Source organism: Chrysemys picta, chromosome 7 (genome assembly GCF_011386835.1).
Source record: "Chrysemys picta bellii isolate R12L10 chromosome 7, ASM1138683v2, whole genome shotgun sequence".
NCBI classification, from domain to species: Eukaryota; Metazoa; Chordata; order Testudines; family Emydidae; genus Chrysemys; species Chrysemys picta.
This window is the reverse complement of record NC_088797.1, coordinates 118860709-118881046: the sequence shown is the minus strand read 5'-3', so window position 1 is coordinate 118881046 and position 20338 is coordinate 118860709. Positions and strand designations below refer to the sequence as shown.

The window sequence follows — 20338 nt, the reverse complement described above, 5'->3', positions numbered from 1 at the left end:
TTGAGGAGAATCGTCCAGGTAAGGGAATACAATTACTCCTTGCTTCCTCATATGCACTGTTGCCACTGTGAAGATCTTGGAAAAGACACGGGGTGCTGTTGACAGGCCGAAGGGTAGCACCTTGTATAGTTAGTGGTCCATGCCTAAAGTAAATCTGAGAAACCCCCTGTGAGTGGGGTATATCACCACATGAAAATAGGCATCTTGGAGGTCGAGGGCTGTAAACCAGTCCCCGTTCCAGCGCTGGTATTATAGTTGTTAGAGTGATCATCCAAAATCTTTGCTTCCTTATGGGCTTGTTTAGTCACCTGAGGTCGAGGATGGATCATCATCGCCGCTTTTCTTTTGGGTTAAGAAGTAGTGGGAGTAAAATCCTTTTCCCTTGTGTTGTTTGGGGACCAACTCCACTGCCCCCAATTGGAGGAAATGTTCTACCTCTTGGCACAACAGTAGTTCGTGAGAGGGGTCCCTGAAGGGGTGGGGTTGGGGGGTATGGAAAGGAAAGGGATGTATAGCCAAAGTGGATGACTTCTTGGACCCATTTGTCAGTGGTAATAGCTGCCCACTTGATGTAGAAGGGGCGTAAACAGTCTCCAAAGAGTTGGATGATAGTACCATGCGTTGGAACCGGCGAGAGGTCTTCTAGGCCCTCAGCCAAAGCTTCAAATTTGTTTATTGGAGGAAGGAGGCTGAGACGCCATTGCTGGTAGTGGGCGATGATGTTGTGGCCTTTGTCTTTGTCTCTGTTGTTGTTGCTGCTTGTATGGTCTCTGCTGAGTATAAGCAGCATATCTGGGGAATTGGTATGGTTGATACCTGTACTATCTTCTCCTTGTAGCAGGGGTAAGGATGCCATGGGACTGGAGTGTGGCTTGCGAGTCCTTCATAGTGTGAAGAACCTCGTTGGTCTTAGCAGCGAACAGCTTCTCTCCATCTAATGGGAGGTCCTCCACTGTATTCTGTATTTCGCGCGGGAATGTGGAAGATGTGAACCGCAATGCCCTCCGCATGACTATGGTTGTGGATCTGGCTGCAGTGTCAGCAGCATCTAGTGAAGCTTGCAGCACCGTGAGAGCAATGGTTTGATCTTCAGAGACTAATAATTTGAACTGTTGTCTCTTTGCCGCCGGAATGTCATCAATAAAATTGTTAAACTTAGCATAGTTCTTATGGTCATACTTGGCCAGTAGGGCCGAATTATTAGACACTCTGAATTGGAGCACAGAGGAAGCATAGACTTTTTGTCCGAAGAGGTCTAGCCTCTTGCTGTCCTTATCCGAAGGGGTAGATCTGAAATGTTGTTGCTTGCCCCTTTGGTTGACCGCCTCCTACCACCAGTGAATTAGGAATTGGATGTGTAAATAAAAATTCGGATCCCTTAGATGGGATGTAGTATTTTCGATCAGCCCTTTTACAGGTAGGCAGGACTGTGGCTAGTGTTTACCAAACTGATTTTGGCAAGTCGATGATAGCAGCATTGATGGGCAATGCTATCTTAGAGGAGGAGGAAGTTTGTAAGATGTTGGTTAACTCATGCTGAGTTTCCGACACTTCCTCAAAGGCGATCTTAAGTTCGTCGGCCACTCTTTTAAACAGATCCTGAAACTGGGAAAAATCATCCGCTGTTATACGTGGTGCAGGCATTACAGCTTCATTAGGAGAAGAGGAGGAATTAGTGGGTGGCAAGGTGTCAGGGGTAGTATCTACTGCCTGCTCTGCCACGGGGTCCCCCTGTATGTCCTCCTCTGCCCTGTATGAAGGTGGAGGCGGGGATTTAGATGCTTCCCTATGAGGGGGCTAGGGTCTCTGCTGTGGCGTCTTCTATATGACCACCAAGGGCTCCAATAAGACCAGTGGCCTGGATAGGGCATGGGAGGTCCCATCCATGGGTGTCCATACCAGGGAGGCATGTCACGGTCATAGGATGATCAAGACCTGGGTGGTGTAGCAGTCGTGGGTGTTCTGACAAGGGAACAGTGGTGAGGGGAGAATACCCCTTCATCCTTGTCGCCCTCATCACTGGAGAATCACAATGGAATTGGAGATAGGTGCTGATGTGGAACTGATGGTCTCGGGAAAATGTGGGTAATGAAGAGAGGAGTCTGTGGAGTGAATGAGACAAGCAAATCCCTATGATACAGAAAATGGCGTGGCACTGATGGTGTGGTGCTGTGAGAAGTGTTGTTATCTGCACCGTCGGTACGGAGGGCTGCGTGGGTGCCAGTTACGCTGATGTTAGCGCTGTGGTTCTGGAGGTGTTAGGTTGCAGCGCCAAGGCAGGAGTGGTCACTGGTGCCGTCTCCGTCAGAGGCGCCGGCGGTGCTGTGGTGGAGGCTGACAACTTGGAGCCATTAGCCTCGGTACCGGGGCAGAGGTGCCGGTGGAAGTCATCTTGTGGACAGTGCCAGAAGTGCCTGGAGTATCATATGTGCTGAGGCGTGGCACAGTCAGCACTGATGAGAGCGATCTCATTGGTGACCGTTTTTTATTGGTCTGCGCTCTATTAGACAATGTAGAAGGTGGTTTTTTGCTGGTTCCATCTATTTTGGGGAGCTAGGTAGTGAAGGAGCCGGTGACCCAGGGGGCTGTTGTCCTGGGTCGGAGGCCGATCTCAGGAACTTCTCCATGAGTAGGAGTTTCAGCCCAGGTCCCTGTCTCTTCATGCCCTAGCTTTAAGTTTGCTGCAATGGGCACACTTCCAGGAAACGTGAGATTCACCCAGACAGCGGACACATTGTGAGTGTCTGTCTGACACTGGCATTGCCTCTCTACATGAGGTACACGGTTTGAAACCCGGTGAGCCTGGCATAACAGTGGCTAGTATCTAACTATGGGTTGAAAGAAAAAAATGTGGGGGGAGGGGGCGCACACAGAGGGGAATAAAAAAAACGAAACTTGGCACTAAAATACTAATGGTATAAACTGGCTAACGCTAAATAACTATTTATTGATCTGACTAAAAACTAGATATGAACGGGACTGCGGCGTTCTGTCTGAGGCCAGAGGAGTCCGGGTCGCACACACGACACTTCAACAGACAACGGCGCGTGAGGCAGGCACCGCGCGTGCACGACCCATATGGGCACTGCTGTAAAACTCTCCGAGCAAAGGCGCAGGGTCACAGCTACACCTGGAGTGGAGCACCCACAGGGACACCTCTCGAAGAAGAATTTTGTCTTCTAAAATTTCTTTCCCGAGTAACACCTTAGATTAGTAAAACTGAAGGAATTTTACTTTACACTTCTCCACTTATTTGCTTTGGCAGTGAGAACAAACTAGGCAATTGCACTAACAATGTTTGAACTGTAGGCACTGCAGGGAGCAGTAGAATGACCTTAGCAGGTTCTTCAGACTTACAGTATCAATGCAAGTATAAGACAATTATTTGAGATGTGCCAAAATTTTCCACTGTCACTGTAAACAGGTGGTTGACTTGTTTTGTAAAAAGGTAACTTAACTTTATCTATAGCAGTTTTCCCAGACATTGTACTCCAAAATGCTAACAGGGTAAATGATTAAATAAGGAAAAAGCTGCAATTTTATTGTCACTGCATACTATTATGCAATGTTGCACAAGGTCTCCAAATACTCTCAGTAAAGTTCCTTAGAAATCAATGGCGCCTCTCTCTCATTTCAGTGCAATTATTTATTACTTGACAGTGTATGGGTCATACAGCACCTTTCTGTGGTAAATTCTGCATGAAAGGTGTAGAATTTCAGGATATTGTGAAATGGGAGGAGTAAGGAGACTGGTAGAACTTGAAAGAATGCTTATAATACATTTAAATAAATAAGCAAGCAGTAGGTGAGGCACTTTGCAGACAAGTATGAAGACCAGGTTATTCCTTGAAGTCTACATTTATAAGTAGTTTTTAAAAGTTTAGTAATTTATTAGCCTGCAGCATGTATCAGCATGGTGGGGGGAGGGAGAAGAGAGAACGAAAACATTCTACAGTGGTGTCAAGTATCAGAGGGGTAGCCGTGTTAACAGTGGGTCACATCAGACATTACACTCAAAAATGATCCTGAAACTTGAGACAAAACCAGAACTTGGCTTGGTCTTTTAGGGTGCTGGGAACACACAGCGGAAAGAGCACAATATCTATAATATCTACGATTATCTAATAAAGATGGGTCTGTTGAATGGTATGTTCACAGAACTGGACAGCATAGGCTCTGAACTAGGGCCTGATTCAGATCTCATTTAGACTGGTATAACTTCACTGACTTCAATGGAGTCACTCCTGATTTACACCAGTGAAAGTACCATCAGAAGTTTCCCCACGTTTTAAAACTTTATGTAATTTTCTTACCTTGGTGGCTGCTTTGACCATCTCCAATTGGCCTTTGTGGATCTGAATGTTCCAAAAGAAGCTGTTGAATAATTTCAGTAACACCCAACCAGTCAACCTAAAGGTGAAAAATGTTAAACCCAAGAGAAGTTTAAGTTTCATTCAAAGTGGCCTTCCTGTTGTATTGCTTTTATAACCAACACTGTCACATACATATGTAGCGTTTGCAACACCAGCTGGTCAGTGGCGTTGTTGCGGGCATAATCAGGGAGAATTCCTTCCTCACATCTCTAATGATCAGCTTGCACACTGAAGCATGGAATTTGATCATTCCTATCTTAAGATTCATAACTAAAGAAAAATATTGTTAAATGGACTATTGCTGCAGTAACTTACGATCAAGATGCTGAAACTGATTTAGGCAAAAACATAGAGGGTACCTTTGGGCTGATGGCAAGCAGCTTAATTCAGGAAAAAAAGTATATTTATTTAATTTTATCATATTATTTGTAACTTGGAAAGCCCACGGATTCTGTGTGTTCAAATATGAGAGTATGATTACGCTTCCTTTTTAAGGCTAAAACCTATAACCCTAATGTTTTGGGGTGGCATTAGGGCCAGCGTTAAAATAGGAATCTTTAGGCTGTGCTCATGTACAAAGGCAAAGACTGGGGATCCTTCCCCTGATGCTAGGCAAGCATAACCATAGTTTGGTGAAGTATTTTTATTACCTGATCAAAGCAGGTGAGACGTTTGCCACCATTTCTTGGAGAATCCTTCTAGCTTTTTTCTTCACTTTGCTGATGGCCTTGAGGTCTGTCTGAGTACCTACAGCACTTAATACAGAAGCCTCCTCTACAATTGCCTTCTGCACTCTGATTTTAAAAATAAAACACAAGACAGTTCTGTAACAAATGAGTTCAGCTTATTGACGGCTTCTAGAAGGAATGAACATGGGCAATTCTATGATATAACTATCGCAATAAGTTGGAAGATGGAAGAAAACGCACATTGTGTTTCATTTGCCATAAACTGAAATTCAATGGTCATCTAAGTTTTGATTAAATACTCGTAAAATGAAATGGACCAATCTGCAGGTAAACTGGGATCAGCTGGTCAATGATTTGCAGAAACATATTTAAAGTTATAAATACAGAGGCAAATATCATTCACTGGCTATCACAGTTAACCCTTGACAGAGCATGGCAAGTGCTGGCCTTTAATAAGTTTCTCCATTCCAACAACACATCTATAAAATATAAAATTTTAAAAGCAAGGGTCTGATAGCTCTCAGATCAATGGCTGATGTTCAAAGTATTCCTTAAATTTGTGTAAGTACTCCTGGATATTATGAAAGTCAGCTCAGAAACTGAGTGAATTAGGAATCCAACTATAAACACTAGTTCAAAAAGCTACTACAGAATGAGAGCATAGACTATAAATCCACCTCTTGATAGGAGTAGGGCCTATTATGGTTGCCTCTTGTTTTGTGCAGAGCTTTTTTTTAAAATCTGTAATTAAATAAAAAGACAATGCTTGTATTTTTCTTTTTTACTGCTTTAGCAAACTCCACTTATCTTAACTGAAAGATTTATGCAGTTAATAGTTTACACTTCTATAGCACGTGCCATGTTAGGTTCCCAAAGTGCTTTACAAATATTAACCAAACTTCACAAAATCAGCGAAATAGGTACACTTTAATGGGGGGGAAATGAAGCAAGTGATTAAGGAACTAAGTGAGCTTCCGTACTTGTCCAAGATCACACAGCAAGTCTGTGGCAACAGAACACTAATCACCCAACAACCTGTCTTGTACTTAAAAAAAAAAAAGATCTCAGGTAAGGCCCAACTCTGGAAAGTGCTGAGCACTCCCATTGATTTCAGGGGGAGTAAAAGATGCTAAGCCTTTTGCAGAATTGGACTGAAAGAGTGAATGTGCTGCAGAGCTTCTTTTGCCTTTTTTCAATCCAGTTATAGTACTAGAGGGGAACAAATCCTGACTTAACAATTAGCTTGATATTTCATTTGGAGTAGATTATCAGAGACAAGAGAATTATCTCTAAAAGATCCTTCCCAAAATATAGAACAAATTCCATGAAAGAAGTTCTTGGGGATTAGACTACAACGAATGCTTCCCCTTTTACAAGCCTTCATTCCAGTTACACCAAGAATATCTGACACGTTATGAACTTCGATCTAGATTGCTCCAGACTGTTATGTGACATGCCACCTTCCTATTATTTTTAGAATGTTTCAACTTATGGTCACCTCAGTTGATCATTCATTATTAGCTGGAAAGCTAGAGATAGGGCACTACCAATTTCACGGCCGTAAAAAATGCGCCACAGACCGTGAAATAAGCCCTTCCCCGTGAAATCCGATCTCCCCCTGGTGCTAGGATCCCCCAGCCAACAGGGTTCCTAGCTCCAGCTGGGCTGGGGAGGGACAGGACTTGGCCATCCCCTGCACAGCTGCTCTGAAGGGTGGATGGGAAGACCAGACCCACCTTGGGTGCCTCCCCCTGCTGCAGGATGCTCTGGGACAGCATTGGGTACGATCTTCCCTGTGCTGCTGGGAGCGCCCCAGCATGGGGCTCCTAGCTGCTAGTCCGGGCAGGACAGCACTTGCTCTTTCCCTGCAGAACTGTTCCTGGGTATCTCTCCCGGCTGCAGAGAGTTCCGCACCCCCTCCACCCCACTTGCTTCCTGTCCCCTTCCCTTTGCAGCTGCCTGGGGAGGGGACATTGACACTTTACTGCAGCAAATCACACACAGGACTCAACTCACTGACTGGAAGAAATGGACATTTGGGAGATTTTGTAGTGTTACAATCTCTATTGACTGCCTACAAAAAGCCATGTGCAATTACTGTAAATTGATTGTTCAAAGTAAAACAAAAACCTCAGAAGTGATTACTGCAGCATATCCTGTAAAAGAATTTGGAAGCCAAATTCTACATGCCGATGGTGACAAACTATTTTGTACAAGCTGCAATGTTTCGTTGGATCACACACGCCGGGCAATGGTTCAGCACCACAGACTCGGAAACCCATCAAAGCAGAAAGATGGCTGCAGATAATGCATTGCTGGTAAACGAAAAGTTAAAAAACATTTCTTCTCTTTTTAAGAAGGTGACAGAGAGCTCCGAGACCTGACATTTAGGTAGAATGGAACTTGTGGACGCATTTGCAAGGGCTAATATGCCATTGGATAAACATGATCACCCAAAGCTGTGAGAGTTCATTCAACGGAATGTACAAAATGCCAGTTACTTACAAAGTGCGAATAAGCTATGACAGGACTAACATCCAAAGGTTTTACTACACATTTTGAGCAGATGAAATCTCAAAGTAACTCATGAGAGTCTTTTGCAATTATTTTGGATGAGTCCACAGATAAGCAAGACAACTAGATACTACATGTTCTGTTTGATTTTATTTCTGACAAGGCCGAAGATGTACTGACAGGAAAGCTAACAACAATGCTTGCCGACTGCATTTATTTGGATGCTTTGAACTAAATTACAGTTTCCCAAGCGATAATTAAAACCGTTTTAAAATACTTTTTCAAAGTTCGCACTGTATCTGCTGTCATAAGTGACAATGCAACTTGCATGACGAAATCTTTCTAATTGGTTCTCCAAGGTCTAATGCCAAATGCTGTCCATATTAGATGTAATGCACATATAATTTCTCTTGTCAGGGAGCTATGGAGATGCGAGTTTGGTAAAGCTGAGAAACTGGTCAGCTACATTACAAAGATCTTTAAACACTGCCCTAGCTGCAAACTTTGATACAGGCAGCACATTGCAAACATGACTAAAATGACTGAAATTGGGGAACAAAAAATTGCACTTCTCCGAGAGCCAGTAAGGACTTGTTGGAATTCCTGGTTTCGGGCTGTATAATACCATACAGCTCACCTGAAGTACTCCTCTGAGTTAGTCTCAGAAGAGCTGACACTGACACCGAAATTGCAGGTTTTAACAACACTGTCAACCCTTCTAAATGATGCTCAGCTGAAGGAGGAAGTTCAGTTAGTTGCCAAGAATGCCATAGGACTCATGAACTTAATCACTAGGTTTGAATCTCAACGTGTCACAATCCACCAAGCGTACAACAAAGTAATGGATGTACTGTTCTGGGCTAAAGCACAGGCAAACGAAAATCACTCTGACAATGCTGAGTTAAATGCCAGTGCTCAGCAAGTGTTTCTTGCACGGCAAAGAAACTCAGACAATACTACTGCTATGGGGAAGAGCCAAGTGATGTAACAAAAACGGCTCCAAAGTTTCAACAACCTGCAGCAGGGTTCCTAAAAGCGGTGTGTATTTTTGACCATGCACAAATGCACCTGTTGACGGTGGATTTAACCTTGCTTAATGCAATCCCTGGCTTTGATAAGAATTGTAAGCTGGAGATGCCTGCTCACAAAACTATTGTGAAAGACGTGGACTGTAGTTTGCCTGTGCTACAGTTTTGGAACTCAGTGGAAGGCAGAATCCCCCATCTTGCAAGGCTAGCTCGGCGCTGTCTGACAATTCCAACAAACTCCGTGGATGCAGAGAGCAGTGTCTAAACACAGGCAGGTGTTTTCAGCACAGAGACAGGGAATGAAGAAAGACAGTTGCTGGATGCTCCATGCTGACATTCAATTAATGACATTTGAAACCAGAATTTCCCCCCCACACACACTTTTTTTTTAAATCATCTTAAGGCTGTGGATCTCAAGTTTGAGGCTACCAGTTGAGATCACTACCATACTAAACTGTCTCAGATGCCCATATCTACCAATCAGGGAGTTGAGCCCTCTATGTTATTTGCTGCTGTAAAGTGTCAATCAATAAATCCTGTCAAGTTCACATGTCCTTTCGTTATTTTATTGAAACAAGCTAATAATTGCATCTGGAAGGGGGGGGGGCACACCCTGTACAGAAATCCCTCCCCCTTTGGCGCGATGGGGGCAAGAAGTGAATGGGGGGGGGCAGGCGCATTGCAGAGCTTTCTGCAGGCAGGAGAAGCACCAAGAGCAGCCGTGCAGGGGAAAAGCAAGTCTTGTCCCTCCCAGGCTATCTGGGACTAGCAGCTAGAAGCCCCTGACTAGGGTGCTCCCAGCAGCATGGGGGAGATCAGACCCACCTCCACCTCTGGGAGCTTTCTGCGGCTGCAGGAAGTTCCGCGGTTGCTGCCTTCAGAGTCCAGCTCGGAAGGCAGCACAGAAGTGAGGGTGGCAATCCCATAACCCCCCTACAACAGGTTTGTGACACAGACCCCAATCCCCTTTTGGGTCGGGACCCCCACGGGTACAACACTGAAATTTCAGATTTAAACATCTGAAAATGTAAAATTTACCCATTTTCAAATCCTATGGCTGTGAAATTGACCATAATGGACCGTGAATTTGGTAGGGCCCTAGCTATATAGATCTACTATGAGCCTGGTACCAAAAGCTGCAAAGGGCTCCATAATAGTTTATTATACTTAGGTCTTGTCCACATGGGATGTTAATGTGAACCTATAGCACACCAGCTTGCGATGCACTAATGTCCCATATAGACAAGCCCTTAATATTAAGTTTATTGTATCTGTACCAGCAGTCACTACGAAGATATGGAGGCTGATGTGTAAAAACCTCACCTTCCCATAACTAGTCTATACAAAAGTTATCTAGCTTAAATTCGAGGGATGGGCTGTAATAGATACTGTACCTTCTATTATTCTAAATATTCTAGCTTTCAGAATTTGCTGTGTTGTCATTCTGTAACAATCTTTGATTAAATGTAATATTATGCATGAAACTGGAAACAGATACAAAAACACAATGTTGGCTTATTTAGCACATCTTACCTGCTGCTGTTCAACACATTTTCTGTCACATTGCTGGCAAACATACTCTTATGCACATCTCGTTCTTGCACAAAAAGAACATAACAGAGCCTTCTTGCCAGCCACCCTCTGTACCTACAACGTAAGAAAATTAATCATCAAAATGTGTCCCCAAAACATTTTCAACTTATAAAAGAATAATTTTATTGTCAAACATTCACATACATCCAATGAAAGGTTACAAAAGTAGGTAAAATTCTTTGAACAGCTACCAAATAGCTTCTGTATTTTCTAATACATCCGAAAATTAACAGTGTTACAGACAAAATAGATATAGATCACAAGCTACGTGGGAAGAAACCCAAACCAAAGCAACAAACTTATGGAACGCTGGTGTGATAACATTTTCGCACAATCATAAAAAAATTGCTACAAAAGAACATATCTGCTGGTATTCTCCTTGGTTACATCTCAGAACTTACATACATTTTGGCTGTCTGCCCAATTCATGTAGTGCCAAGTTTTAAACGAATCAGTGACCTTGCTGTGAGCAGCATAAATCCAACTAACATTTGTCAGCTTCTTATAAAAAGATAGAGGCTGAAATTTTTCAAAGCTGCCTGAGTCAAGTGTCAATCCTCAACCGGAATTCAATGGAATTTGGGCACTTAACTCCCATAAGTGCCTTTGAAAATCCTAGCTGGAATTGTCCAAGGGATCATAACACACACTTTGGATATATCCAAATTGCAGCTGAAGATTGGACTGCAGCACAGGTAGGCCTGCTCCAGTACAAGCCCACCAAGGACTCTTGGTATGAATTCAGACTGCAGGTCCGCAGCAGGGTCCATGGTGCTGCATCCTCACTACTACTGTTATCGCACTAGCTAGAGCAGGGGTCGGCAACCTTTCAGAAGTGGTGTGCCGAGTCTTCATTTATTCACTCTAACTTAAGGTTTCGCGTGCCAGTAATACATTTTAACATTTTTAGATGGTCTCTTTCTATAACTCTATAATATATAACTAAACTATTGTTGTATGTAAAGTAAATAAGGCTTTTAAAATGTTTAAGAAGCTTCATTTAAAATTAAATTAAAATGCAGAGCCCCCCCAGACTGGTGGCCAGGACCCGGGCAGTGTGAGTGCCACTGAAAATCAGTTCGCGTGCCACCTTCGGCACCCGTGCCATAGGTTGCCTACCCCTGAGCTAGAGTAAAACTAGCACAGATATGTCTATCCATCCTGCAATTAAACCTTCACATGTGTAGACAAACCTCGTGTCTCTCTTTTCTGCTCAAAAGTTTTCAAAGGCCTCTTCTTACATTTTACATACCTTGGCCCTGATCCTGCCAAAACTTATACACCTGATAATTACATGCACTGGTAGTCCCAACAAGTAGTCATTTGGGCTCCTCGCATGTGCAAGCATTTGCAGGATAGTCATTATTTTAGCCCTTCTGATCCACTCCTCTCCTCCTCCGTCCTTTGTTCTCCTAATTCCTTTCCCTTGACACAGATCAATAAATCTCTCCTCCCTAGAATAGCTACCATATATTAACACTACATGCATCCACAGCTCCTATCATCATCAGCTGCTCAGCACTTTTGCATATCAGGCTCCAGGTATCTCAAGTTGGGCACCAAAAAAAATTGAGAAACACACAGTTAGTGGACAGTTAAGTAGGTTGCCCAGCAACACATAAGCAGAGGAAGGGACAGAATCTAGTCTCTAAAGACAGCATTCAACTTCCTTAACCACAAAATCATCCTCTCTCTTCCTGCAGTTCCCTGACTCATTCAACCCCATCTTGGAGGCTGGGATCTTCCAAACAGCCACATTCACTACACAGCCCTCATCCACTCCATGGGCAACATCTTTCCTGTGAAGTGAATGAGACAAGGGTCCTGCATTCATATCATTAAAGACTGTATCATACTAATGAGGTACAAGAGGCAGAATTAAAGTTGCATGGGCAACCTAACTTAGCATTCCCTAACTCAGAAGCAATCACCTTTACAACTTAATGATGTTCTTTTACACAGACATGGATGTAATGTCCTAGAAGTGGGGGTTGGTTTTCATTGTTGAGGGTTTTCTTAAATAAATTTAATTTTTTTACCATTTTTCTTATGTGCAACTGTAATAATCCTACCCCTTCATCCATTGTCAGCAGCATATGAAGCCTTCACCTTCAGCAGTGCAGCACAACTTGAGCTACAAGAGTGACTGAACTAGGTGGCAGCAGAAGGCGGCTGTTATCCTGGTGGACAAGGAAAAAGGGTGCTAGGTCTGGGGCAGGGTCAAGGGGATCCTAACCTCTCTCTCTTCCCCACTTTCCTCCAGGTGATAGGGGGAACTCCTTCCCGACGTGGTGCCCCCCAAAAAGAGGGAGGATGTGAGCCACAGGGGCTATAGGCTGGGCCATGAGGGGGAGGGTTGTTGGCAGGGTCCAACCCAGTCTTCTGACCATCTCCCAAAAGGCTGATGGCTCCTGAGGTTGCCAATGCATAGTGTTTCTGGTGCTCTGGCACCACCGTGAGACAGGTCACAAATTAGACTATTCATGTTCATTTTTTAAATTTGCCATCATGCCCAAATTTTGCTGTAGAAGAGAAATGATGGTTTTTACAAGCTTCTCAGAGTGAAACCTGAATGGAATTTCATGGGATAAAGAAAAGGCACTTCTCTGACCCCAGGGTTTTCCTCTGGCAAATTTCAAAATCCTGTTCCAAAGTATATGGATGTGGTCCAGCTTCCAAAAACAGATTGCAAGAATCTTTTATAATGGAAAGTGTCAGGCAACCTAAAGATAGAGGTCCCTGCCACCTCCTCCTATAATTATTAACAAGGTATTTTGTTTTGTTTTAATGTACATACAGTGCAGACATACATATAACAATTATAGGAATTTGCAAAGTTATTTTGGAGATAAAAGCCTTGCTAAACTGTGGACGAGAAAAAAAATAGGTTAAAGGTTTTTTTAGTATCTTTTAAAGCACTTTTTCGGCAACCCCATTTTCATTGCTTTTCCTTTTTAAAAAAAAATTTCTTGGTGGGGTTTTTATATTCATCTTAGGCTTGGCAAGATGGTCAATTGACTGATCAAATAATGTCAACTTACCACACATTTCACCACGGTCAAATATTGTCAAATATTCCACCAAGAATGCCCTGATCAGCAGCCTACATTTCTGATTGCATCAGGATGCCATTCTTTAATTTTTTAGAACTTCATTTCATTGAGTTATTTTTACTCAGAAAAATGTGAAACACAAGTAACTTTTTTTAAAAAATTAGGCATAGAGTGTGTGTATATATATATATTTCATTTTGAAGTAAATGAAAATGTTTCTGTGTTCTGCCTGCCTGCAAAGTTGATTCGCCTGATATAATTAGCAGAAGATTCTGTAGTATTCATTGTAGTATATATATATATATATTTCTAAGCCTACTGTAGACCATAACGTCTTACTCTTGTGTCTTACTGTTCTAATAAATTAGCACTTTAAAATATTTGACCATTTTTGACCTTATTTGACAATATTTGACCAGTCAATTGGCCAATTCTTTTTGGACCAGTCATATTCCCAATCCTAATTAATTTTAGGGCAAAGTTGAGAAGGGAAATTAGTTGCTATCAAACAGCTTAGTAATTGTGAGTATGTCATCAGATCAGCACAGAAATATTACAAAAGCCTGTCAAATATTGGCACATTCACTATGAGGCTTAGAAAAATAATCATGCAAATCTCTACTCTCTAAATGGGCAGTAATGGCTATCAGACAGTAGAGGAAATTGCATACTGTATACATAGGGATAAACTGTATATTATGTAAATTAGATACCTGCAACCAATTAGAGCACAAGGATTTTCTGTGGGAAAATCTGTAGTTAGGAATCAGTAACTCTCTAGCATCCTTCGAATCAGATTGGCTGAGAATTCCATTTCAGTAGAATACTAAATTCAAGGGAAATGCTACACTGTCAAAAGGAAGAGGGGCTGAAATAAAATGATAAATGAATAAGTTATTACTGGATGGTATTCATTCAAGAGTTCCAAAGGAACTTAAGGTGGTAGGCTGAACTACAAACATTCATTAAAATCAGTGAATATAGTCAATCTTCACTAGCAGTTAGAAAAATCACTCTTTTGATTTTGAAAATGAGCAAATGTGGTATGAAAGTTATTGAGAGATTAAATATGGGACCTCAAAAAATCATTTACACGTTCACTACAACTACACTGTGAGTTAAACACATTTTGTTGTTTAAGGAAAAATGGTTCGATGAATCAATTGGTTTTACATTCCTATTTTACAGAACCCTGAGCTATCAAGACCACTCAAGGATTTGACCTTTTTTTATTTTTATTTTAAATGGCATTTCAGATATTTTTCAGTATTCTAGGCCACTGATTACACACTCAAAAAATAATCAATTATATCAATAGACAATAGTCTCCAGTATTAACCTCCCTCTCTCTCAAGCACAACACAACACTACACTGTCTTTCTTTCACTCAGACATTTTGGCTCGTTTCCTCCAGTCTACTAGCCTGTCCCCGTTTGTTCTGAATCTACAATGAATACTACAGAATCTTATGTTAATTATATCAGGAGAATCAACTTTGCAGGCAGGCAGAACACAGAAACATTTTCATTTACTTCAAAATGAGAGTATCATTACCTTAAGACAAAATTATAAAAATCAAACAAAAATGCATTATCCAGTTAAATACCTTAAACACACGTATCAAAGAGCTGTACTTTGCTATCATGGAAGGACAGGGTCAACCTAGAACTGCTATTATCCTATGTATACCAATAGTGGCCAAAGTGTAGGCTCTGGGCCAAATTGTTTGGGAAATTCAACAATGCAGCCTTCAGTCACACAGTCAACCCAAGGATGCAACAGCCACTTTCACCTTTAATCTATTGCTGCTCTCATCATTAATTCAGATCAATATCTGTGGGGCATGCACACTGTGACTCACACCCCAATGCATTAAAGTCAAAGGGGATTGAAATCTGCTTTACTTTATGCAAACTAAGTGCCATCTTCACACTCCTTGTATGCAGCCAATGTAGCTAGACAACCTTGGGACTGCTCTGAAGTATACAAGCAGTTCACACAAACTGTCCGTAGTTAACAGCGTGCCAAGACAGACTACAGGTTTTATTGTTGCTATAAATTCGCACAGATTCAAGCATACCAAGAAAGCATTCTATCCCTCCGGAGGTTGTTAAATGTTTCTTGGTGATTTCTCTGCCAAGAGATCCAGTAAATTAGAAAGACAAAGAAAATGTCATTAATTATGCTGGAAATAGTTTAACTTACCTTGTGTGCGTTTCATTGATATAGATAACATTGCGTAGGCCCAAAGAAGGGATACTAGCATTGAAAAGTTTATCCTACCAAAACAAAACGAGAGAAAAGAAATAATTGGAAGGCTTCTTTCTTATATAAGAATGGTCATTTCTTCACATTAACAATAACGTAAATTGTTTTTCCTCTTCAAATATGAAGATAAAGTGGCAGAGGTGTTATGTGACTTGTCCATGACTACAGAATAAATCAGTACTAGAGCTGGGATTTAAACTCAAGAGGCCCTATCTCCCAGACCTTTGCTCAGGCCACATATGGGCCCGTTCAGTTCATCCACGATACTTTACTGCACCTAGAAAACTCAATGGTGCCTCCCACTTGGAAGTGGATGAGGATCAGGAAATGTAATGAGCGTGGGTATAAGTAAATGCACGTCCCTATACAGAAGGAAAATAACCCTCACTTTTTAGCATGGGTAACACTGACAATCAGTGAAAACCACAGAAAAACAAAAGAAAGGTTAGTTTAATCCAAACTGGTCTAACCAGTCTAATCTCTTAAATGGGAAAGCAATGGGTGCTATAGAATACTAGAAGATAAATGCAGGCCATGAGCTGTTCAAAAACTTTAAAAAAAGTTTAGGCCCAGGGAGGGATGGATAGCTCAGTGGTTTGAGCATTGCCCTGCTAAACCCAGGGTTGTGAGTTCAATCCTTGAGGGGGCCACTTAGGGATCTGGGGCAAAATCAGTACTTGGTCCTGCTAGTGAAGGCAGGGGGCTGGATTCGATGACCTTTCAAGGTCCCTTCCAGTTCTAGGAGATGGGAATATCTCCATTTAAAAAAAGCCAGAATATTGTATTATGAGTAAACTACATAAACCAGCACTTGTACAAAGACAAATAATGAAGTAATGATTCAGACTGGAACTTGGTGTAAGCAAGAGAGATACTCCATATAAACCTTACCCAAGTCAAACCCTCTGGCTCAAGCACAGCGTCTGCGTGAAAAGGTTTATAGTTAGTACTGTGGCCCATTTTGATAGCCAAGAACTGAAGGTGATCCTCCCTCAAGTCTAGACATTTGCTGTAACAAGTACAAAACCTGCATTCCTGTGACTTGCTATGTAAAAATAAATAAATGTATAGGAATCATTCAGGTCGTAGGAAGGGAGAACTCATTCAAGAAGAGATTCACAGCCCACTTATCACCTCCCACCCCAAACAGAAGATGCCAATAAAGCAAATCATCGCATAGAAAACAAGTAGCCTTTTTTGTTGTTGTATTGCCAACCCAGACAAACAATTTACTAGTTCATAGAAAGATTCATGAACATGGCTGAAACAGGAATGGAAAAGAACTCGGAGAGGAACACCACCAGGGAACGGAGTGTTATTGTATTTGGGTGGCAGTGTTGCTTAATGGATAGTGCACTGAGTGGGATCAGGATACTTGGGTTCTCTCTCCAGCTATGCCAATGGCCTGTTGGAGAAGTCACTTCACCTCTCTATGCCACAGTTTCCTCATCTATAAAATGGGGATAATGATACTGACCTCCTTTATAAAGCATTAATAGCTACCGATGAAAATGCTATAAAAGATTGATATTTTTATATTTGCTATTTCCCTTCTAGAACATTAAGCAACAAGTGTATTGTACAACTATGCTTTGAGGTTAACTAAAGGATGTCTGATACCACAGCCACCTTTCAATGCATTGCTACAATACAATTTACAAAGGACATAAAACACTCTGCTGCAGGTATTCCCCTCAAATCATATGTAGCATGAAAAACCAACCTCAAAAAATCACTGGACTAGTGTCAATTGATCTAGTATTTTCCCCTTCCTTTTCAAATTTAACTTTAAACTGAGATTCTCATCTGAAAAGTGACTGTAAAAATGGCACTGAGGTGTTCCATATGTATTCCATCACGTTAGGTATGACTAAGGAGATCATGGCTATGTAGTGTCCTCGAATTTTGCCCTCATTTACACCTAAGCAACCCCAGTGGTTTTAGTGGGGCAGCACAGGTATAACTAAGGGCATCATTCAAAGAAAATGGGATTAAGTGGCCCTACAAATGGACCATCAATAACAAGTTTAATGCTTGAGTCAGAGAAGAAACCAGTTCACTCTCAGAACTAAGCTGGCTCCACAGACTAAACCCAACCCAAAAATATTTTTGATATGGCAAGTTACAAAAGCATTGCAAAAGCATATGAGGCACAAAACCCTTAAGCGTACACAAGAGGCGGAATCAATTTATCTAGGTCCTTATATTGTTCCCCATATCCTACCAAAGATAGTTCTTTACAGTGCATTTGGGGTTTTAATCCCCTGTATCCTTTTGTCATTATTGCCCATTCCTACTCTGGCGGCAGGAGTTAACAGAAGCAAAAGTGTTCTTTTGTAACTGAAGTCAACAAATACAAGTTACTGGCCTCACTACAGGGGTATCTGGATAAAATTTAAGGATCGGTGATATAGAGGAGGTCAGACTAGAATCAGATAATCTAATGGTCCCTTCTGGCCTTAAACACTGTGAATCTATGAAATATAATCGAATAAAGATAAAGTACATATCTGACAAGTAAAAATGTGCCATTTCACACAATCACACCTTCAAAGGAAGCTCATTCACTATAGTTAAAAAGTTTGGCAGAACACTTTTTAAAGTCATCTTGCAGACCATCTGTTACTTGAGCATCTGGATACTGCTCCCAATGGACAAAACATCACAAAAACTACTCTAACTGGCACTTCTTGTTCCAGGCTCAGCAGACAAGCCAAGAATTGTCTGGGTCTGAAAACACAATTGTCTTCTCAAACCTACATGTGGTTTCTTCAGATCAGTGGTGAAGCATATTGGAGAATACAAGAAGATTTCAAGACCAATGGCCAGACTGTAATTCTTCTATGGATACAGAGAAGACGTTAAAATTTCATTTTTGGCGATTAATACCTTTCATGAGCATTAAATTTACATCAATAACATGGATTTTAAATAATCTTGCACAGCAAATGAGTTTTTCACAAAACTCTCAAATACTAGTTCTCAAACAGAATTTAGTGCAGGGAATTCTGCACTGGAAGACAGACAAGACATCACAAAAGGTCTTTTTTATCTCCAAATGTTATGACAATGTTTTGGGAAAGGTAATCTTAACTACCAAGCAAACAAAAGAGAAGTAACAATCAACCTCCCTGTACAGATTAACAACATTGTGACCTTAATTCTGAAAGTGAGGAAACTATTGTAACTCCATACATTGTAATCATGTTTCAATTTCTTATTGTCAAACATAATCCAGTTCATAATCTTCTTACCCGGCTTTGAGGAGTACACATGTAGCAACAGCGTCCAACAAATGGCCTTTTTCTGCTCAGTAGTGTCTCTTTCCATTTTTTCCATTTTAAAGTCGCAGATCGGAAGACAGTAGGCCTTGAATTGCACTCTCCCTTGGAAAACAACAACACACCACAGCGTGAAGACACAAAAAATGACAATTATCCACTATTGAGAATTTAAAGATTTTAAGGATACTACCAGGTACCACTTATTTTTTTTAAATCTAAGGCCAATAGAAATGTTTTTGTAATTTTTTTTTTCTAAAATTCCAACTAATACAATCAAAAAACCCTACATTCTGCTGCATTATTGTACTGATGCCTGCAAAGCTGAAAATGAAATTGACATTAAGCTAACTAGAAACAGATGAGAAATTAACCAGTGTATTTTGGTGTTCAGAAATGAGAGAAGTGTAAAAAGTTAACAGAAAGTATAGTGAACAGTAAATCAGATTTCATTTTAATAATTTAGGGTTGTTCATAATGTAAGCAAAGAAATTTGAATTTGAATTACTTGCCAGACAACGTCCTTTTAAAATTGTAAGATGACTGAACATATAAGAACGTCACCGACTCTACAGTCCTTATAGGTTATGTTTCAACAGCCACATGCAAAGTAATATGCAAAAATAACTACTGTACTAAAGCCTACTTCCTCATGCTGATTCTTAAAGCTTCCCAAGTATGGGAAATCAGTAACAAGAAACCTGGAGTTTTCTTTTATATGATGAATTAGAAAAACAAGACCATGTCATTCTTAACTACAACAGCAACATGGTTAAACATACATAATTCCCACTGAAATCAATGGGAATATTACTTGCCTCTGGATGCAGGCTCAGGACCCTTGTACTCAATGGAATTACAAAATCATCTTTTATAACATTGATATAAAGGGCAGCCATATAACCCAAAAGAGAGAAAACAAAATAAGCCCAAATATGTTAAAAATGACACATGAAAGGGGAGCAAAGCAGACTGCAGCCAGTACCTTCAAAGCGGCATACATGTTAAAAATCTTAAATATGGGTTATCATACACTCAGCTAGAAAACCACATCATTCAGAAATAACCAGAAGTTCATATTAAAAATTGAAATGTTCAACAGGTAATAGCATGAATTGACTAATGTTCCTACCCTAAAGAATTTTTTTCAGAAACGAAATAAGCATCAAAATGCTGTCCTTCTACCAACCCCATCTATTACCAATACCACCACCAAACTGTCAACATTCAAGCTCAAAACCTTGATGTCAAAACCCTCACATTTAGGCCCTTTCTAAAACCTGCTACTACTTTCTCTATAAAATCCCTTCCTTTCCATCTTGTGCATGTCATTATCCCCATCATCAGAATCTTGTCTCAATTACTGCCCCCTGCCCCCATCCTCTCTCTCAACTCTGACCATTTTCCAACTCTTCTTCTGTATCAAGTTCCAAGTTCAAACTTCTCATCTTTAGAGCACTGCACAATTCCACCCTGCCTACATTGCTACATCATCTCCTCCTATTCCCATGCTGCTCCTTATGCTCCTCCCAACCTACT

At 41.1% G+C, this 20338-nt stretch overlaps 1 protein-coding gene across 3 annotated transcripts in view; it reads right to left on the bottom strand.

The window, feature by feature from the left end:
• The window catches only part of GPAM (glycerol-3-phosphate acyltransferase, mitochondrial), a 48466-nt gene that overhangs the window by 24292 nt on the left and 3836 nt on the right, over window positions 1-20338 (bottom strand). For 2 of the 3 annotated variants that reach the window (XM_065552505.1, XM_008173506.4), the window contains exons 3-7: window positions 18773-18904; window positions 15456-15529; window positions 10138-10251; window positions 5024-5167; window positions 4314-4410 (exon numbers count right to left, since the gene is read on the bottom strand). In XM_065552505.1, coding sequence (XP_065408577.1) covers window positions 4314-4410; window positions 5024-5167; window positions 10138-10251; window positions 15456-15529; window positions 18773-18904 — 561 coding nt within the window. Of the gene's footprint in view, window positions 1-4313; window positions 4411-5023; window positions 5168-10137; window positions 10252-15455; window positions 15530-18772; window positions 18905-20198; window positions 20281-20338 lie in introns of those variants that run through there. The other variant, XM_065552506.1, reaches the window with a different exon arrangement.